Here is a 20,637-nt window from a genome sequence, read left to right as displayed (position 1 = left end):
TCCATTTTCCCAAGATTAAATGATTATTAAAAAAGCGCACCACACTGTATAGAAATCAACATTCTCTCCCATAATTCTGTGCATCTGGGACTATAGAAATGTCACTGTCCCTGCCCCACATCTTCAAATTAACATTCTCAGGTCACAACAATAAGTCTTCCCAAAGGGGACCTTCCGGAAAAACAAGCTATTTCCTCGGCTCATATTTCCCTGGAAAAAAAAAATAAAATAAATACAAATAAAGTCTAGTGTGAAAATGAGGTCAGCCAGTCCAAATCAGCAGAGACATCCAACTGGACATGTTTCTGGGAGACGTGACTAAAATAACCAGGATAAAACTGGGACCATCACCAGAGTAGCAATTTCTATTCTCCGACACAAGCTGAGCTTACATGGAACTAACTGCTTTTACCACGCAGATTAAGGCAAGAATTTCTTACTTATTTAAACAGAATTCCCAGTTTGGATTCTGGCTCTGCCGCTTCCTATCTGGGTTATCAAATTGGTCAATACATACAAAGTGTGGAGAACAGTGCTAACACACAGGAAGTGTCAGTTTTTATTTGTTTTGAATGGAATGGTCCGGTTCCTGGGGAATACTTAAAAACTTGTAAAATTAAAGCAGTAATGTTGTGAGCTTAAGTGAGGAGACTCTCAAGTTAGAGAGCCTGCATGTAGATCCTACTCTCCCAAAGACAGGCTGTGTAACCCTGGGTTACACAATGGGCATTATTTAACCGTTCAAAGTCCCAGTTTCTTCATAAGTGAAGTGGGCTCATCAAGAACAGTATCATCCCTCACATGGTTATTCTGAGGGTTACCCGAGCTGATACATGAAAAGCTCTTAGCATGATGCCTGATATACAGCAGATGCTCAAACTATGCTGTTGTCTTAATCACTTCAATGACCAACTGTTCCCTAGGTAAGGTATCAGATACCCTAGTAATTTTCTATCTGCTTTCTTTCCACAGTGAGGGATTAGTTAGAAAGTGGGGAAAGAAGGACCACTTTCCTTTTAAAGGGGGACCACAAAAGGAGACTGTCCAACAGAGAGTGTAAAACTCAGAAGGAAACCCAGAGAGTTGCTGTTAGGTGTGTCCAGCACCCATTTAAATGTCCTTCCTGTGTTCAGAGAGGGGCTTGTTGGGCATGATGAGCAAAAGTCCCTCCAGCCGCTGGCAGGCCTTTCCATTCAAAGTTCAGGCTGGGAAGCCTGAGCCCTGTGAACAAAGGCCTTTGTCATATGTGTCATTAGTGGTATAATATAATGTAACAAAGAGCTTCCTCATACACTTTCTTCTACCTACAATCCTTTAAAAAGTGCTTCCCACTCAAAAACTGCTTTCAACTGAGGGCCATTTTAGGTGATTCCATATTAAATTTAGCATACAGCCATTCATCGTTTTGGTTCCTGATAAAGCTTTGCCTAGACTGATCAAGAATTTTGGGTTGTAGATGACTTACTTCATATTAATGACAAACAATAAATTGGAGCCTGAACAAAGTCATTTACTATTAAGACTCTAGAAGTAAGAGATCGGCTCTATCAACATCATTGTGACAAATAATGTCATAAATAACTTCTTATTCCTCAGTTTCTCTATATACTACAGGAAAATGCTTGAATATATTAGGAAATTCTGAAGTTATAAAAAAGTGAGGCTGGAAAAAATAATCTGAAATCAAGGGTGTCTTTTTTTTTTGTCTTTTTGCCTTTTCTTGGGCCGTTCCCTCGGCATATGGAGGTTCCCAGGCTAGGGGTCTAATCGGAGCTGTAGCCCCTAGCCTACGCCAGAGCCACAGCAACGCGGGATCCGAGCCACGTCTGCGACCTACACCACAGCTCACGGCAACGCCAGATCGTTAACCCACTGAGCAAGGGTAGGGACCGAACCTGCAACCTCATGGTTCCTAGTCGGATTCGTTAACCACTGCACCACGACGGGAACTCCAAGGGCGTCATTTTAACATCAGGATAACCAATTCCTCAGAACTTATTCGTAATTTGAATGTGATCTATGCTGAACTGTCTAAATCGAATAGTTTCTAGATCACATCTAGGGATTTCTTATTTCTTTATTATCCCTTCTGATGATTTCTAAGCAACACATTTTACTACTACGCCAGAGGGACACATGGAACACTGTAAAAGATACATTAATTGGTAACCACAGGATGACCTACAAGAATTAACCTGGGGTTCCAGAGACATTTAAGAAAACAAACAAAACCAAAATAAAATAAAACAAGAGGAGCAGGGAGAGAGGGCGGGAGGGAGAGAGAAACAGAGAAGTACCTCTTTTTGTAGCATGCACCAGCAATCTATCCAAGAAGTATATATTGGGGAATAAGGAGGGGATCCACCAGCAAGCCTGGAATAGAAAAAAAGATTAGCTATTGAAGGTAATAGTTACAAAACATTCTCTCAAGAGTTCAATAAATTTTTGTCAAAATATTCTACCTAGAAGGTTCCCTGAGAGGCAATTTAACTTCTAACGAAACAAATTCTATTGGAGCAAGGGAAAGACCGAGCATCCAAAAGGGTTCTCCCCTGTATACATATACGACGTTATGTGTTCCGACATGCTACATGATTTATAGTGCCTGTCTCTGCAGTGTTGAATAAAAATATTATCATTTTCTTCTCTTTTCTGTATTTTCTAAATTTTCAGCAATGATTATGTGTTACTTGAATAATAAATCAATATTTAAAACAAAACCAAAAAACCCAAAAAGGTTCTCCCTCCCTTATATTTAGGTTTTGAATCAATACATAAACAGAACTTTCAATCCAGCATGTATTTTTTAAAACATCTACGTTTTAATTTGTGGACAAATGAAGTTCTAAAACACAGAAATTATAGGATGAAAGAGCAGGGAAAGACGATTTAGAAACTAAGTGGTATTCAAAAGATCCAAATGTGACCATGGATATAAGCTGGCTCCAAGCTCTTACTCAGGTATAACCCATAATCAGTTCCTCTCTAAAAGACTGTAAACAGCAGTAATACATCTAACTTATCCTTCAAGTCTGCTCCGGGCTAAAATGTGGCAGGTGTTCCACAAATCACCAAACCAACAGAATATAATGTGATATGTGCTCAAAACTCTATCCAGCTACCTATTTGGCATCTTGTTTGAAAACTGTCACATGTCTAATGGTATACTGTGTCAGCCACTGTATTGGAACAGACTTTTGAATTAAATCAAGAGTCAAGGAGTTCCCGTCATGGCTCAGTGGTTAACGAATCCAACTAGGAACCACAGGTTGCAAGTTCGATCCCTGGCCTCGCTCAGAGGGTTAAGGGTCTGGCGTTGCTGTGAGCTGTGGTGTAGGTCGCAGACGTGGCTCAGATATGGCGTTGCTGTGGCTCTGGCGTAGGCTGGTGGCTACAGCTCCGATTGGACCCCTAGCCTGGGAAACTCTACCTGGCCCAGAAACTTCAGCATGCCACAAGCACAGTCAAAAAAACAAAAGAAAACAAAAAAAAGCCAAAACTTTCTCCATGAAGCCCCTGTAAAAAACTGGTATGGGCTGTCGTTCAATCCCTGACGTGCTTTTTGACACTTTCACAAAAGAGAAAATAAAGATTTAAAATAGTGGTGGGGGGAGAAGGGAGTGGGATGGACTAGGAGTCTGGGGCTAATAGATGCAAACTATTGCATTTGGAGTACATAAGCGATGAGATACTGCTGAACAGCACAGGGAACTATAACCAGTCACTTACGATGGAACATGATGGAGGATAATGCGAGAACAAGAACACACATACACACACACACACACACACACGTATGTATGTATGACTGGATCACTTTGCTGTACAGTAGAAATTGAGAGAACACTGTAATCAACTATAATGAAAAAAATAAAAATCATTAAAAAAAAAGATTGAAAATAAAAGAAAAATGTGAAGGGAGTTCCTGTCATGGCTCAGTGGTAACAAACCCCACTGGTATCCAGGAGGACGCGGGTTCGATCCCTGGCCTTGCTCAGTGGGTTAAGGATATGTGTTGTCATGAGCTGTGATGTAGGTTGCAGACGTGGCTCAGATCTGGTATGGCTGTGACTGTGGCTGTTCCAATTCAACCCATAGCCTGGGAACTTCCATGTGCAGCAGGTGCGACCATAAAAAGCAAAAAAAAGATATAAAATAAAATAAAGTAATTCAATAATTATCCTATCCTTTTCAGAAAAGAATCTATACTACTGGCAAGTGCACATTACTTACAGGCACTTGGAGAAATATTATTTATGCCCTTCTTTATTCCAAAAAAGGATATGAAGTAACTGTTTATAATGTAAATTGATGGCACTGCTGATACATGGGACAGAGAAAAAAATCAGGAAATCTAATCACAGCATCAACTGTACTTTTCTTACCCAAATTCCTAGGATGACTGTTTGGCGTGTCAGGCACACAGACAGCCAACTACAAAGTAAGAAATCCAAGGCACTTACCCACAGTTGTTGACAGCCATAAGGTTAGAGACAAGCACAAAAGGATATGTCAACATACTGGCAAAAAACTGTAAAAGAGTAAAAAAGACAGCTGAGTTACTGGGTCATCTTTAATCTCTTCTCTCCTCTCCCTTAGACCTAGTGCCACTGTGGTCAAATACTCCCACAGTGGCTTGCTTTCTCAGTATTCCAGGAAAGACTAAATTATCAATGCTCCCTCCTAACATACCGTTGCATGCAACCTTTTCTTTTTGTCTTTTGCCATTTCTAGGGCCGCTCCCTCAGCACATGGAGGTTCCCAGGCTCGGGGTCTAATCGGAGCTGTAGCCACCAGCCTACGCCAGAGCCACAGCAACGTGGGATCCGAGCCGCGTCTGCGACCTACACCACAGCTCACGGCAACACCGGATCCCTAACCCACTGAGCAAGGCCAGGGATTGAACCCGCACCTCACGGTTCCTAGTAGGATTCGCTAATCGCTGAGTCATGACGGGAACTCCCGCATACAACCTTTTATCCAAAGACCAGAAGACTTGTCTTTCTCTGTGATTGAGCCCTAATTCAAATAAGACTGATGGAGTTCCTGATTAGACCCCAAGCCTGGGAACCTCCATGTGCTGAGGGAGCGGCCCTAGAAATGGCAAAAAGCCAAAAAAAAAAAAAAAAGAAAAACTGAACTTCATTACTTAAGAGAAAAAAGTAAATACAACTAAATACAATAAGCATTTCAAAATACCCCTGAAGAAAATAAAACACACGAATATGTTTCCAAAGACAATGGAAACTACTTCAGAAGTCCACTACTGGAAGATTCCACATGATTAAAGAGGGTGAAGAGGAGTTCCCATTGTGGCTGTGGTTAACGAATCCGACTAGGAACCATGAGGTTGCTCATTGGGTTAACGATCCAGCGTTGCCGTGAGCTGTGGTGTAGGTCACAGACGCGGCTCGGATCCCACGTTGCTGTGGCTCTGGCGTAGGCTGGCGGCTATAGCTCCGATTAGACTCCTAGCCTGGAAACCTCCATATGCCACGGGAGCAGCCCTAGGAATGGCAAAAAAAAAGACAAAAAAATAAATAAATAAATAAAAATAAAGAGGGCGAAGAGTCCAGTACAGGATCAGCGGGATACAGGGAGAAGAAGGGGTAGAGCTGTGATGAGAAATGCCCACACACCCCCCTGGAAGCTGAACAGCACCAAACCACATGGGCTTGTTATTACTGTTACTGTGACGCAGGGGACTCTGGGTGATTCTTACCTCTGACAAACAGTAACAAATTTGAGAGACTCCTGAGACTTTAAAGCAGTGATGACACAGACTGAATTTAAAACAAAACCAAACTCCTAAAAGGTTTAAAAAGACCTAAAAAAAAACTCACTCCTGTGACAGCTTGGGAATAACTCTTCATTTCATTCATGGTGGAAACCTAAAATTGGAAGAAAGCCTTCATGAGAACGAGTAAGAAAATGAAACAGCTAACTGCTCCCAACTATACCAATATATTCTATTTCTAAATTACAAGTTTCTTTGACAGCCTGAAAGTTAATTTAGAGGATGAAAACATAAGATACTGATTATGAACATAAAAAGGCAGTGGTCCAAAATGATCAATCTGATTCAATACACATATAATGCTAACCTGGTTCAATATTAACAGACAAGTTAGTGTTAGGTTAAGATGGCTTAGGAACAAATGTAAGAGCCCCAGGATTTCAAAAACAAAGGGACGTGAAATTGGTAAGCTCTTTCCATGTCCTAGGAATATGATCCCTGGAAACCACATTCACTGCATATACTCAGGGACAAGTCATCACCTCCATATACCCCGAGCTGCATACCAGATACTGTGGAGACCAGTCTCCACACTCAAGAAACCCAGCACATGGATTTAGTCCCACCCCTGGTTGTGTTCTATTCTCCACCAGGCTATGGGGATGCCTGTGCACAGAGGCTGAGGCTGGAGAAAGATTACTTGTAGGGAAGGCTGATTCTCAAAACTGTCCAGGAATCCCCTTAACACTTCAGATTAAACGAAATACCTGAATATACTATAAAACTGTCCTGCTTCACAGTGTCCTCTAAAATAAGTTATCGGAGTTCCCGTCGTGGCGCAGTGCTTAACGAATCCGACTAGGAACATGAGGCTGCGGGTTCGGTCCCTGCCCTTGCTCAGTGGATTAAGGATCTGGCGTTGCTGTGAGCTGTGGTGTAGGTTGCAGACGCGGCTCGGATCCCGCGTTGCTGTGACTCTGGCGTAGGCCAGTGGCTACAGCTCCGATTGGACCCCTAGCCTGGGAACCTCCATATGCCGCGGGAGCGGCCCAAAGAAATAGCAAAAAGACCAAAATAAAATAAAATAAAATAAAATAAGTTATCAATAAAGAAGTCATCTCCTTGCAGCATGGAGACAAGGTAGAGTTCTTGGGCTCACCCTGCCACACCCTAGGGACTTTCTAGGTACACTTCTCCATGGAAAACAGTATAGGCCATTCTCCTAGCCTTTAAAAACTTGACTATTAGGAGTTCCCGTTGTGGCACAGGAGGAAACGAATCCAGCTAGGAACCATGAGGTTTCAGGTTCGATTCCTGGCCTTGCTCAGGGGGTTAAGGATGTGGTGTTGCCTCGACCTGTGGTGTAGGCCAGCAGTTACAGATCTGATTAGACCCTTAGCCTGGGAACCTCCATATGCTGCGGGTGAGGCCCTAAAAAAGACAAGACAGACAAAAAACCCACCAAAACCCAAAAAACTTGGCTATTAATATTTAGCTATAGGAGGTCCCACTGTGGTGTAATAGGTTCGATCCCAGGCCCCGTGAAGTGGGTTAAGGACCTGGCACTGCCACAGCTGTGGTGCAGGTTGCAGTTATGCCTTGGATTTGATCTCTGGCCTGGGAATTTTCATATACCACAGGCTCAGCCAGGAAAAAAAAATTAGCTATATAATGACGAGTCTGGCATGTATCCAACTACTATCTTACTTTACAGCTCATCTAGCTGCCGGGTGAATACAATGCAGTTAGCACCAGAACATTTCATCAAGGAGACAACCTACCCCACTGTCCAGTGCATAGGTATTGACGAGGTAGGCCAGTGAGTTACAGAGCCACAAAGAAATGATGTCACCTAGGAGGCGAGGAATAAGACCCCTACATGAAGAAACAATAAAAATAAGAAGAACCAAGAAATGTGATCAGTAAAAAGATATTTCACTTAATATGACCACTTCTCAAAAAATTAGATTTCAATTCACTCTAGAGAACTGAAAGGAAGCCAAATACCAGAATCTAGTTCATTCTAGTTAATATTAATTATACTTGAGGCTAATCTCTAATGACTCTCATTCTCTTTTTAAAAATGCAGGTCAGCTACACCCCTCTAAGCTAAGGCTAATGACTCACTTTACCAGTCATAACTCTAAGCAGGACGTCAAAAAATTTGCCTAACTTTGGAGAAGAGAGTTAACAATGATTTTTGCTAAACTACTTAATATTCCAATTTGGCGGTAAAATGATGAGAAAGACTACAAAATGAGAATGGCCCCAATACAGATACACGTGAGAGGCATCAAAATCATGTTTCCAGGGCCTGGGCACCTTCGGGGAGGTCATGAGGAATAGTGGGACGAATATTACTGCACAGACTGAGGACTAGGGTGCAAAGGCCACTTCTACCACCCATCAGCTATGTGACGGGCAGCAAATGGACTTCCCAGAGTATGTATGTTTTTTTAAAATCTCTAAAATGAAAATAATAATAGCTGCCCTGTCTATATCTCAGAGTATTCAACGGTACTCAAAAATAAAATCGACTATGTGGAAACACTCAGAAAATTAAAAAGAACCATTTAGTTAATAACACGGTTTTTACAATTTACAGAAGAACAAGGGTAGTAGCCTAAGGTCTTTCTTCCAAAGAAAACTCAAGAGAATGAATATAGTGCAAAAATGCATTCTCTCAGGAGTTCGCATCGTGGCACAGCAGAAAGGAATCCGACTAGGAACCTTGAGGTTGAAGGGTCGGTCCCTGGCCTCGCTCAGTGGGTTAAGGATCCCGCGTTGCCATGAGCTGTGGTGTGGGTTGCAGACTCGGCTCAGATTCTGCCCTGCTGTGGCTGTGGTGTAGCCCGATTGAACCCCTAGCCTGGGAACCTCCATATGCCAAGGGAGCGAACATGAAAAGCAAAAAAAAAAAAAAAAAAGGAAGATACACATCAAATGATTATCCCGTTTTTCAAAAATTAAATGGGAGTTCAGTCCCCGTTGTGGCTTAGGGGTAATGAAGCTGACTAGTATCCATGAGGATGAGGGTTAGATCCCTGGCCTTGCTCAGTGGGTTAAGGATCTGGCGTTGCTGAGAGCTGTGCTGTAGGCCAGCTGTAGCTCCAACTCAACCCCTAGCCTGGGAACTTCCATGTGCCACACTCAAGGATCTAAAAAAAGGCCAAAAAACAAAAAACTTTCTCATTTTATCAGCTATACGTAATTGAGAACCTATTGTAAGGGTAGAAACTTGGAATGACTTAAATTGTCAAAACCCCCATTTCAAACATTTTAGATATCCAGGGTGAACATCTGGGACCTTTACAAGAGAATTTAAGTCAGAGGGGCCTAAACAGAGCTTAATATCAAGTAAACCCAAGAGTACATTTTCCCCAAGGATTAGTGAGGAATGAGTCATGTCCTCATTCTCATTAAAGCTTTCCACTCTCTCAAAAATCACACAAATAAGTCATTTACTCACGCAAAAAATCCTAGGATGCCCTCTTCCCGATAGATAGTTACTATGGAGTCACAAAGTCCACTAGGTTTAGAAGGAGGAAAGGTAAAAACACATTAAGATTATTTTGCAGCTATTAAAAAAAAAAACCAACAACATTCAATTACCATTTTTGACAAGTCAAATTTATATCCCTTCTGCCCCTGTTTCTACCACCCTCACGCTGCAAGGAGAGTTGAATTTGGAGATAGAGGTGGACACATTACTTCTAAGGGTGTAGTCACAGGGAGTTAGGGTAAATTCTGGCTTCAGTGGCTCTGTGATGTTGAGATCCTGGGAAGCCTTCTAAACCTGTCTGGGCTGTTTTCTTCTAGTATGCTTTTTTGTGTGGACCAAACGATATAAGATACACAAATGTGTTTTGTAAGCTCCAGGCATCATAAAAATGTAAAATATATTATTCTAATACTTTGGCTCCTTGATCTTGATACGTGAGAACAAAAACACTTACCAGTACTTGGACTCTCTGCCAATGAACTGTACCATAGATCTCAAAGTGATCACTATAGAACACAGAGAAAAAGATTTGTAAAGCCACCTCAAGAAAAATTTTGATAGCTCTTGGGTGGCGGGGGAGACTTTTCCACCCTAAGACATTTTGCTATCTGGATAAATTGGACAAAAGCCAAAACACGGAGTTCCTGTCATGGCTCAGTGGTTAACAAACCCGACCAGCATACAAGAGGACGTGGGTTTGATCTCTGGCCTCACTCAATGGGTTAAGGATCCAGCCTTGCCATGAGCTGTGGTGTAGGTCACAGATGAGGCTCAGATCCCGAGTTGCTGTGGCTGTAGCTTAGGCGGGCAGCTGCAGCTCCAATTTGAGCCCTAACCTGGGAACCTCCATATGCCACGGGTGTGGCCCTAAAAGACAAAAAGACAAACAAAAGCCAAAACACAGGCAAAGGACTTTAATGAATTCTCATGTCAACATATCTAAGTAATTAGGAAAGATTATGATACAAAACAACAACTGTAAACATACCGTGGAAGGGATGTGTGATGAGAGTAGCAGCAGAACGAGCCATCATCTCTCGAGTTGTCTAAAAACAATCAACACACACTTCTGAAATCTAAATAAATGACACTCAAATTCCTGTGGGAAGTAGTGTGGGTGGATACTGCAGAATAAGAAAGTGAGCGACACAGCACTCCTACCCTTCCTGGAGTCAGGAAGAGTAGCCTGAATGGGATATAATACAATACACTGTCATTCTGGCAGACCTTTCACTTACGGATTTCAATGTTGTTACAGTTACTTCTCACAATTTCTCTGCAAAGCAGATTTCTGTTATCCCCTCAAATTTACAGATAAGAAAAACAAAAGCAAAGAAACAGGGAAAGTCATCAGCAGATAGACCCTAACTGGGGAGTTCCCATCATGGCGCAGTGGTTAATGAATCCGACTAGGAACGATTAAGTTGCGGGTTCCAGCCCTGGCCTCGCTAAGTGGGTTAAGGATCCGGCGTTGCCGTGAGCTGTGGTGTAGGTTGCAGATGTGGCTCGGATCCCAAGTTGCTGTGGCTCTGGCGTAGGACGGTGGCTACAGCTCCAATTCAACCCCTAGCCTGGGAACCTCCATATGCCGCGTGAGCAGCCCAAGAAATGGCAAAAAGACAAAAGAACCTAACTGGGATAAAACTATGAGGCTTGTATTTAGATTATTAAGGTGCTCTCTCATTGTGAGTGATTTCAGAGACTCTGATATCTACACTGGACAAATTTCAGGCTCTATTTAATCTGTACCAATATCTCCAGGAGAATAGGATGATTTTGTTTTTCCACTACAACCCCATAACTACAGTATCTTATAGCTGCTATATTTACCGTAGCTTATCTTCCCTGACAAGGCCTCTGTAAAGAGGTTAGTTTTTTAGAAAAAACCCAACAAACCAATGCTGCAATCATAATACTAGGAGGTAGTTTGTAAATAGATCAAGTCTGTGATTTATTTTTGCATTTAAACATTATCTTCAGTCATTTAGTTAAGAGATCCCTCACCCCTACTCCAACAGCAGTTTAAGAGCCTGCAGGACAGGATGGACTAAATAAAGTTAAAAATATATAAAATGGGAGTTCCTTCGTGGCTCAGCAGTTAATGAGTCTGATTAGCATCCATGAAGATGCAGTTTCAATCCCTGGCCTTGCTCAAGGGGCTAAAGGATCCAGTGCTGCTGCGAGCTGTGGTGTAGGCTGCAGATGTGGCTCGGATCCTATGTTACTGTGGCTGTAGGCCAGCAGCAGCTACAGCTCTGATTCGACCCCTAGCCTGGGAGCCTCCATATGCTGTGGGAGCAGCCCAAGAAATGGCAAAAAGACAAGACAAAAGACAAAAAAAAAGAAAAAAAAAGAGCAGCCTCTTCAATTTTAAAGATGAATGGGCAAAATATACTTTCTTTCCTTCTTTTTTTTTTTGTCTTTAGGGCTGCACCCTCGGCATATGAAGTTCCCAGGGTAGGGGTCAAATCGGAGCTATAATTACTGGCCTACACCACAGCCACAGCAACACAGTATCTGAGCCACACCTGAGACCTACACCATAGTTCACGGCAACACCAGATCCTTAGCCCACTGAGGGAGGCCAGGGATCAAACCTGTATCCTTATGGATGCTAGTCAGATTCATTTCTGCTGAGCCACGATGCGAACTACCCAAAATACATTTTCTTGAAATGCACCTATTCCAAACAATAAGCAATGCTTTTTTCTCTATGTTCTATATACAGTAAAGCCCAAATTACATTGACGATTCAATTTCATTTGGAAAAGACACTGAACATACAGGCCTGATGATCCTGATTCCAAAACTGCCACCCAGCTCTGATTTAGGGAAATCATAAGCATCTATCTTACCTCCTTGATAACTCGGTCAAAGGAAGAGGAAACTTCTTTCTGTACATTTCCAGATCCTGTCCCCTGGAAATTAAAATGAAAGAAGACACATATCTTAATGGTTCCCTGAATAGCAACACTTTAAGATAAAAGGGAAACTGACTGACTGTCCCTTCTCCTAAAGGGGACCCCAAAGAACAACAGCAGCTTGCAGGGGAATTGGGCTCATGCATAGAAATCAGCTCCAACATACCTCAACCTTGTCACACTCCTGGTAATGCTACAAAGGAAGAGAAAAGAAAAGAAAGGATGATTAGGACTATCATGGTGTCACGGAGATAGGATGTAAAAACTCTACTGACTGGCAGAAATTAAAATAGTTGATTTTTTTTTAAACTACAAATCTTTAATTAACTTCTACTTCTAATTAATCAACCAGAAATATGTGCCTCTGAGATGATCTTGTTAAGATATTAACATATTGATTGGTCAGCTCATAAAAATCTTATCTAAAAGAAAAAGGAAAAAAATAAAAATAAAAATCCGAGAACATTATTTACTAAACACATGCCTGTAACAGAAAATAAATTGGTAAAAATACAGCCTAGCACTAAGACTATGGAAAAAACCTCAGGGCTTTTTCATGGAAAAAGCAGGTCCGATACCAAATTAGGTCAAAACGCTTTTCTTCACTATACAAAGAAGAGAGAACTGGTGCTAGGTCTGAGTAGCTGAAATTGCCTCACTTTCTCTTTTGTATCTCTGTTTCTAACCAAGCCAGAGAGTAGATGATGTTTTCTTCTAGAGAAGAGAACACAAATACTGCCAGAGCTCAGAATACTGCATTAGAAGAGGAAAATATCTGTGGGATATTTCAGAAACAGAAGACATGCTGGCTGAAATACTTGCACCAATTGACTGCCTAGCCATAACCAGATTTTAAAAATAGACATCACTGTCTTTTGCGAAAAGATTTACATTTTATAAAAAATCATCAGAGGCAAGAGAACAAACATGATTAAACTAAATGATAGCTTTTTGTCAAATTCCAGGTCTTTGGACAGAATTAATTCTAGCAGTTTCAGGCATCTTTAAAAATAGTCATTCATTTCTAGACTTTGATTTTTCACTCTGTTAATAAGGTTTTCTTTTTTTTTTGCTTTTCAGGGCTGAACCTGTGGCATATGGAAATTCCCAAGGTAGGGGTTGAATCAGAGCTGCAGCTGCCGGCCTACCCCACAGCCACAGCAACACAGGATCTGAGCCCAGTCTTCGACCTACACCATAGCTCATGGCAACACCAGGTCCTTAACTCACTGAGTGAACCCAGGGATCGAACCTACATCCTCATGGATATTAGTTGGGTCCATTACTGCTAAGCCACAGCAGGAACGCCTGTTAATAAAATTTTCAACCTGTCTCTTCCACATTATTTTGAACAGATTTCAATTTATGTATTTATTTATTTTGGTCTTTTTTGTCTCTTTAGGGCCGTACCTGAGGCATATGGAGGTTCCCAGGCTAGGGGTCCAGTCGGAGCTGTAGCTGCCAGCCTACACCACCGCCACCACAGCAACGTCAGATCCAAGCTGTGTCTGTGACCAATACCACAGCTCACAGCAACGCTGGATCCTTAACCCCCCTGAGCAAGGCCAGGGATCAAACCTGAGTCCTCATGGATGCTAGTCAGGTTTGTTAACCTCTGAGCCACGATGGGAACTCCTGAACAGACTTCAGTTTAATTCTTTTTCTTTTAGGGCCACACCCATGGCATATGAAAGTTCCCAGGCTAGGGACTGAATTGGAGCTGCAGCTGCTCGCCTACACCACAGCCACAACACCACCAGATCTGAACCTTATCTGCAACCTAGGCCGCAGCTCACAGCAACACTGAATCCTCAACCCACTGAGTGGGGCCAGGGATTGAACCTGAATCCTCATGGATACTAGTTGGGTTCATTAGCACTGAGCCACAATGGGAACTCCTCAATTTAATTTTTGTTCAGATATACACAACACTTTCTTACAAAGGTTAACAGTTTTACCAACCCTGATTCAGTCTTTCTTCTTGACGGCATAAGCTACTTTTATTTATTTATTTATTTATTTGGTCTTTTTGCCTTTTCTAGGGCTGCACTGCGGCATATGGAGGTTCCCAGGCTAGGGATCCAATCGGAGCTGTAGCTGCCAGCCTATGCCAGAGCCACAGCAATGCAGGATCCAAGTCGAGTCTGAATCCTACACCACAGCTCACAGCAATGCCAGATCCTTAACCACTGAGCAAGGCCAGGGATCGAACCTGCAACCTCATGGTTCCTAGTCAGATTCATTCACCACTGCTCCACGATGGGAACTCCTGCATAAGCTACTTTTAATACTAAAAGTAGTACCAGTCCCCTGTCCTATTTTATTCGGCTACATGTCAAATACATATTTGGACATCTGTTTACCTCAAGTTTGTCTTAGTTTTCCTTTACATAAAGGAACTTGGTCTCGAACAGTAACTTTAATCTTGCTCTGACTCTAAATATAAACCTCTTTGAACTAGATGAGGACTGCTTTCCCAGATGACAATCCAAACCTCACTTGGGTAACAGCAACATTCTGAGCCAGAGTACTGTGTGGCCAGATAAGAGTTAGTAATCAACCCACGAAAAACATTGGCTCATTAACACTCCATCACTCTGACCCACAGGCCACTCAGAACGGTGCTTCTACATTCAGTCCACAGGCATGACACAAGGATAAATATAACGAATAAGAAAACAGCTTCCAGGGAGTTCCTGTCGTGGCGCAGTGGAAACTAATCCGACTAGGAACCATAAGGTTGCGGGTTTGATCCCTGGCCTCATTCAGTGGGTTAAGGATCCAGCGCTGCCATGAGCTGTGGAAAAGGTCGCAGACAAGGCTCGGATCTGACATTGCTGTGGCTGTGGCTGTGGCGTAAGCCAGCGGCTACAGCTCCAATTAGACCCCTAGCCTGGGAACCTTCATATGCCACAAGTGCAGCCCTGGGGAAAAAAAAAAAGAAAGAAAAAAAGAAGGAAAAAAAAAGTTTGTAAACATTTGGAATTTAGTTTGAAAAGAATATACAGATTGGTTAGCATATTGCTATATTTTTGAGAGCCAAAGCACAAAAGATAACATATCCTTGATGCCAGCAGGAGGCAAAATTATGAACTACACAACCAATTTGTTTGTATTCTCAACCATATTCATGCTGAACACCCTTCTCATGGACTGTTCTAAATGATACAGAATTTGTATTCGCAACACCTTTGTAATATAGCAAAGGGCAGTTCTGTTTGACCTACATGGCAACTGGTGCAACTGAGAAACCAGTACAATCAAAGTAGTAGGTTTTAGCATTTGAAGTTAAAAGAAGCTGGCACAACAAAAAATTCACTAAGAAAGGTTTTTTTTTGTTTTTTGCATTTTAGGGCCGCAGCTGCGACATATGGAGGTTCCCAGGCTAGGGGTCCAACTGGAGCTACAGAGGCTGGCCTACGCCATAGCCACAGCAACACCAGATCTGGGCCGAATCTGCGACCTACACCACAGCTCAAGGCAATGCCGGATCCTTAACCCATTGAGGCCAGGATCGAACTCGCAACCTCATGACCTCTAGTCGGATTTGTTTATGCTGCGCCATGACGGGAACTCCAAAAAAGGATGTTTTTTTTTTGTAGTTGTTGTTATTTTTTGTCTTTTTGCCTTTTTCTAGGGCCGCTCCCTCGGCATATGGAGGTTCCCAGGCTAGGGGTCTAATCAGAGCTGTAGCCACTGGCTTACGCCAGAGCCACAGCAATGCGGGATCCGAGCCTTGTCTTCGACCTTTTCCACAGCTCAGGGCAACGCTGGATCCTCAACCCACTGAGCAAGGCCAGGGATCGAACCTGCAACCTTATGGTTCCTAGTCGGATTCGTTAACCACTGAGCCACGACGGGAACTCCTGTTCTGATGTTTTTTAAAAACATTTTATAAAACATCTCAAACATACAAAAAAATTAAGAAGAAAACTCACTTATGTATCTCCCATCAAGGTTGAAAACATGTTAACATTTTGACTTTTGCTTAAGATTTCTTGCCTTTGTAAAATAAAATGCCATGGATATAGCTAAAGTTTCACCCTTCATTTTGCCCCCCTTCTCAAATGTAACCACTACTCTACAGTCAATGAACTCTTGGGTGAGGTTTTCTTAAAATACAAAAACTTTCAACTTTATTCACTATAACACATCAACAGTACACAAAATACAGATGCACAATGGAATAAATAACTAAACAGCAAATATCCACATAACCGTGATGTAGATCAAGGAAAATCATTTCCATTGCCCTAGTAATGCACCGTCCCTCTTTTTCTTCTTGCGAATAAAATAAACACTGTCTTGACTTTTACCTTGATCTTGCTAAGTTAAAAAAAAAGCTGGGAACAGAAACTACTTCACTAAGAGTAACACTAGAATAAGAGGAAAATAAAATAACTTCAGAAAGAAACATATATTTAACTAGCTTCAGTCCTCCTTCAAAGAAATAAAATGAGCTATACAAGAGCTCAAATAAGTGTATTTAATTTCTGCTCAGAACTGATCCAGAGGAAGAAGCTTATGTACATCAAAAGCAGTTATTTATTTCATTTTATACAAATTCTCCTTGCTTTCCAGGAAAGAATTAAGAATGGGTGTTTTGGAGTTCCCGTTGGGGCTCAGTGGTAATGAACTCAGCCAGTATCCATGAGAACACGGGTTCAATCCCTGGCCTTGCTCAGTGGGTTAAGGATCCGGTGTTGCTGTGAGCTGTGGTGTAGGTTGAAGATGCTGCTTGGATCTGGTGTTGCTGTGGCTGTGGTGTAGGCTGGCAGCTGCAGATCCGAATCAACCCCTAGCCTGGAATTTCCGTATGCTGCATGTGTGGCACTAACAAGAAAAAAAAAAGAAAAAGGAAAAAAAAGGGTGTTTTTCAATAAATGTTTTTCAAGAGGAAGAACGGTCATGGATAGATATCTATATCTTTGAAATTGCTCTTCATCAGTAGAACAGACTGTACATAAAAGGTAATCTAAATCTATGGGAAAGTGGATTGATTTCCTTCTTACCTGTAAAACTTTACCATGGACAACAGTTCCAAGGACCCCTGAACATAGTCTTGGAGTTAAGCCTGTGAACAATCCACGCTTCCCATCGATGCTGGCAATGTGCTGAGCTAAAAAAACAAGTCAGAGATTTACATTCTAGTTGGAAGAAATCATTATGTAAAAATTTCAAGAAAACACACTTCCTATTTATGTCCTTTCAGTAATTGTAATAGCAGGAGCCTATCACATTCCTCAGTGTCATCCAATTCCAAAGAAATCAAAGACACCTACCATAACAAAAGAGACCAGGAAGCTGACATACTTGCCGCCCAAAAATATTTCGTCCTATTGTTGGAGGAAGAGGCTCATATCCCACCTTTAAAAACAAGAGAATATATCAATACTAAGCAATATTTCCAGGAATGCCTGGGTCGCAAGTTCTTAAATAAAGAACAATATTAGGCTTTTAACACAAGTTAAAAATGAAATGTATGTTTTCCAGGACAGTGATGATAGATGATACTTATAATTTTTTTGGGGGGGTGTCACTTGATTAAGACTGGTTTCAACAAACTCCAGGTTTTCTTTTGGCTCAAATTCTACAAAGTAAACCATATAGCTGCCGAGATACACTAATATCAAGCTGAAAATAGAATAGGGAATCTTCTGGGTTAGGAAAGCTACAGTTTACAGAGAAGGCTCAAAAAATTTTTTCTAAAGAAAATCTAGCACATTTTTTAGGTGTTTCCATTGTGGCTCAGGAGGTTACCAACCCATCTAGTATCCATGAGGATGTGGGTTTGATCCCTGACCTCACTCAGTGGGTTAAGGATCTGGTGTTGCCACGAACTGTGGTGTAGGTTGAAGACACGGCCTGGATCCCGAGTTGCTCTGGCTGTGGTGTAGGCCGGCCGCTGCAGCTCCAATTTGACCCCTACCCTGAGAACTTCCATATGCTGCAGGTGTGGCCCTAAAAAGCAGAAAAAGAAAAAAAATCTAGCATATTTTTAATATTTGGACAAAATGAAAAGACTAAGCTAGCATCAACTTAATATTTGGCTAGCAAGACAAAACACTCAAAAGGCAAATGCAGTTAGAGCTGGATAATTCATAACTTGATAATTACAAGTCTTTGTTAAACCAACAGGGCCATTTTATTTATTTACTTTTTTCCTTTTTTAGGGCCGAACCTGCAGTATAAGGAAGCTCCAAGGCTAGGAGTCGAATCAGAGCTGCAGCTGCTGGCCTACACCACAGCCAGGGTAACTTGGGATCCAAGCTGCATCCTGAGCTACACTGTTGCTTATGGCAACACTGGATCCTTAATCTGCTGATTGAGGCCAGGGATCAAACCCGCATCCTCATGGATACTGGTCAGGTTCTTAACCTGCTGGAGACACAGTGGGAACTCCCAACAAGAACCATTTTAGAATCAATGTCATCATTTTACTTCTATGATATATTCAGACTCTAGTGCCATAGCAATACTTGAGAGAATGAACGCAGTCAGACTTGGTTTTAACTTTCTATTGCTGTGATTCTTAACCTGTTCAACTAAGTAACTCCTGAATGAACTCCCTGAAAGTGTTACTATTTTTAAAACTGACTATTTTGGAATTTTACCAAAACCCCTGAGACACTTGGCAACACAGGATGTTGTACAGCAGGGACTAAGGATATTCAAGTTTTTGAGGCAGGAGCTCTGAATGTCACTAGAAAAACTTGCCTCCTGGATAAGGACTAAGTAATGGGCTTATTTACTGCAAAAAGCTGTCATCTCAGAAGTTCCTGCTGTGGTACAACAGAATCAGCGGCGCCTCTCGATCACTGGGATGCAGGTTTAATCCCTGGGCCTGGCACAGTGGGTTAAAGATTTTCACAGCTGCGGTAGAGGTTGCAACCGAGGCTCAGATCTGATCCCTGGCCCAGGAACTCCATATGCCTCGAGGAGGCAAAAAAAGAAAGAAAAAAAAAAGAACAGAAAAGCCGTCATCTTCAGATGTTATCTAGCTACAAATATGCCAACTCTAGATGTCATGATACATTTCAAAGATTTTGTTGTTAATTTAAATAACTTATTTTAAGAATAGATTTTTACAAATAGATTCTGAATCTACACAAGTCAAATCATCAATATTTAATAAATGGAGTCCTCCCTAGTGTGTTGCTTCTTTTTGACAGAAAAGTAGAGGACAGGGGTTCTAAAAACTGCTCCCATCCTTGGTACTATGCATGATGTAATTCCATCAACTCTCTACAAAAAGTGAAAAAAATGAATGACCTGCCTATCACAGGGAAACTTTGAAAGGCAACTGCAAATACTATCTAACAGTTGATATCTGCTGAAACCTGGCATACTTGACTGGGAATATAAAATACCATTTAAGAACTATTGCACAGTAGATTACAAACTAACATACATACTTAAACTTGCTAAAACTCTTTTAGCTGAACTGATTTCCAGCTCTGACAGATGTGAATTTCACTGTCATGAGCCATATGGGCTGCTGTTGGATCCTTCAGAAATTTGACTCAGCAACCACTTCATTATCACTTCTGAATGAGCTCCTTGTTTTTCTAGGTATCTGGTGCTAAAATCTCAGAATAGAATAGCAGCAGCTACAGCAGCAAAAAAAGAAAAGAAAAGCTAACAAAATGTTGGCTCCCCTCTAATTTCAAATTTGTCTTCAAGAGATTTTAAGTCTTGCATTTGGGGCCCAGGAGGAGAGATGAATGCTAATTTCAGAGATGCGGAGAGGGGAGGGTTGGTAAGTCCTTGGCGATGCCCGGCCTGGATCAATCTCAGGTTAGAAAAAACAAAGTTCAGAGAAGCCACTGGGCAGGGCAGAGAAGGACAGGGCAAGGCGGCAGTTGGCTACCGGGAACGGAGAGGGCCTCCCCACTTGACCGCGAGGCGAGATCTCGGGAAGGCCCAGGGCCAGTGGAAGCTCCGCGCGCGGTGGAAGTTGTCCCTGCGGGGAAGGAAGAGGCGGGCAGCAAAGGAGCAGCATCTCGGGAGATTGAAGGCCTGGGATGGTTGAAGCCGGTCCTCAGGCACCGTGGGCAGCGGCGCCTGAATAAGGCGCCTATCGGGGAAGGGAATGGCGAGGACTCATACCTGGATGAGCACCTTCACGTACATGAGCGGCTGGGACAGGATGGTGAGACCGGAGCCCAGGAGCACCTGACTGGCCGCGTCCGCCATGATGGCACCCGCGGACGGACAGACAGACACAGCCACCAAGCGACCGAGCCGGTTCCAGATCACGTGCCAGGGCCGCCGGCTTCACTGGCCTGCCCGCGGCGCGCGCGCGCACGCACGCAGCGGCGCGCGCCTCTCCCCCCCAGTCCCCGCCCACCGCCACGCCCCAAGAAACGGCAGGCGCTCGCGAGCGGGAGCAGGGGTCGGGGCGGGGCTTACGCCCTCCACTAGGAATGGCAGTTTCTCTTGCGCTTGCGCGGGCTGGAAGGGCCCAGGAGAAGAAT

The 20,637-nt window shown here is 42.6% G+C and overlaps 1 protein-coding gene across 1 annotated transcript; it reads right to left on the bottom strand.

Annotated features, from left to right (window-relative positions):
• On the bottom strand, window positions 1–20,475 carry MTCH2 (mitochondrial carrier 2). Its single transcript, XM_047775723.1, has 13 exons — window positions 20,270–20,475; window positions 17,443–17,527; window positions 17,173–17,279; window positions 12,327–12,353; window positions 12,095–12,157; window positions 10,228–10,285; window positions 9,694–9,745; window positions 9,207–9,266; window positions 7,519–7,612; window positions 5,844–5,891; window positions 4,464–4,531; window positions 2,298–2,373; window positions 1–210 (listed from the first exon to the last, which is right to left on the bottom strand). Exons 1-13 carry the CDS (start codon window positions 20,354–20,356, stop codon window positions 124–126), a joined length of 912 nt encoding a protein of 303 aa, XP_047631679.1. The 5' UTR covers window positions 20,357–20,475; the 3' UTR covers window positions 1–123.
• Window positions 20,476–20,637: the final 162 nt, after the last annotated feature.

The sequence above is a fragment of the Phacochoerus africanus genome, chromosome 4, assembly GCF_016906955.1.
Source record: "Phacochoerus africanus isolate WHEZ1 chromosome 4, ROS_Pafr_v1, whole genome shotgun sequence".
Lineage (NCBI taxonomy): Eukaryota > Metazoa > Chordata > Mammalia > Artiodactyla > Suidae > Phacochoerus > Phacochoerus africanus.
This window is presented reverse-complemented; position numbering and strand designations above follow the sequence as displayed.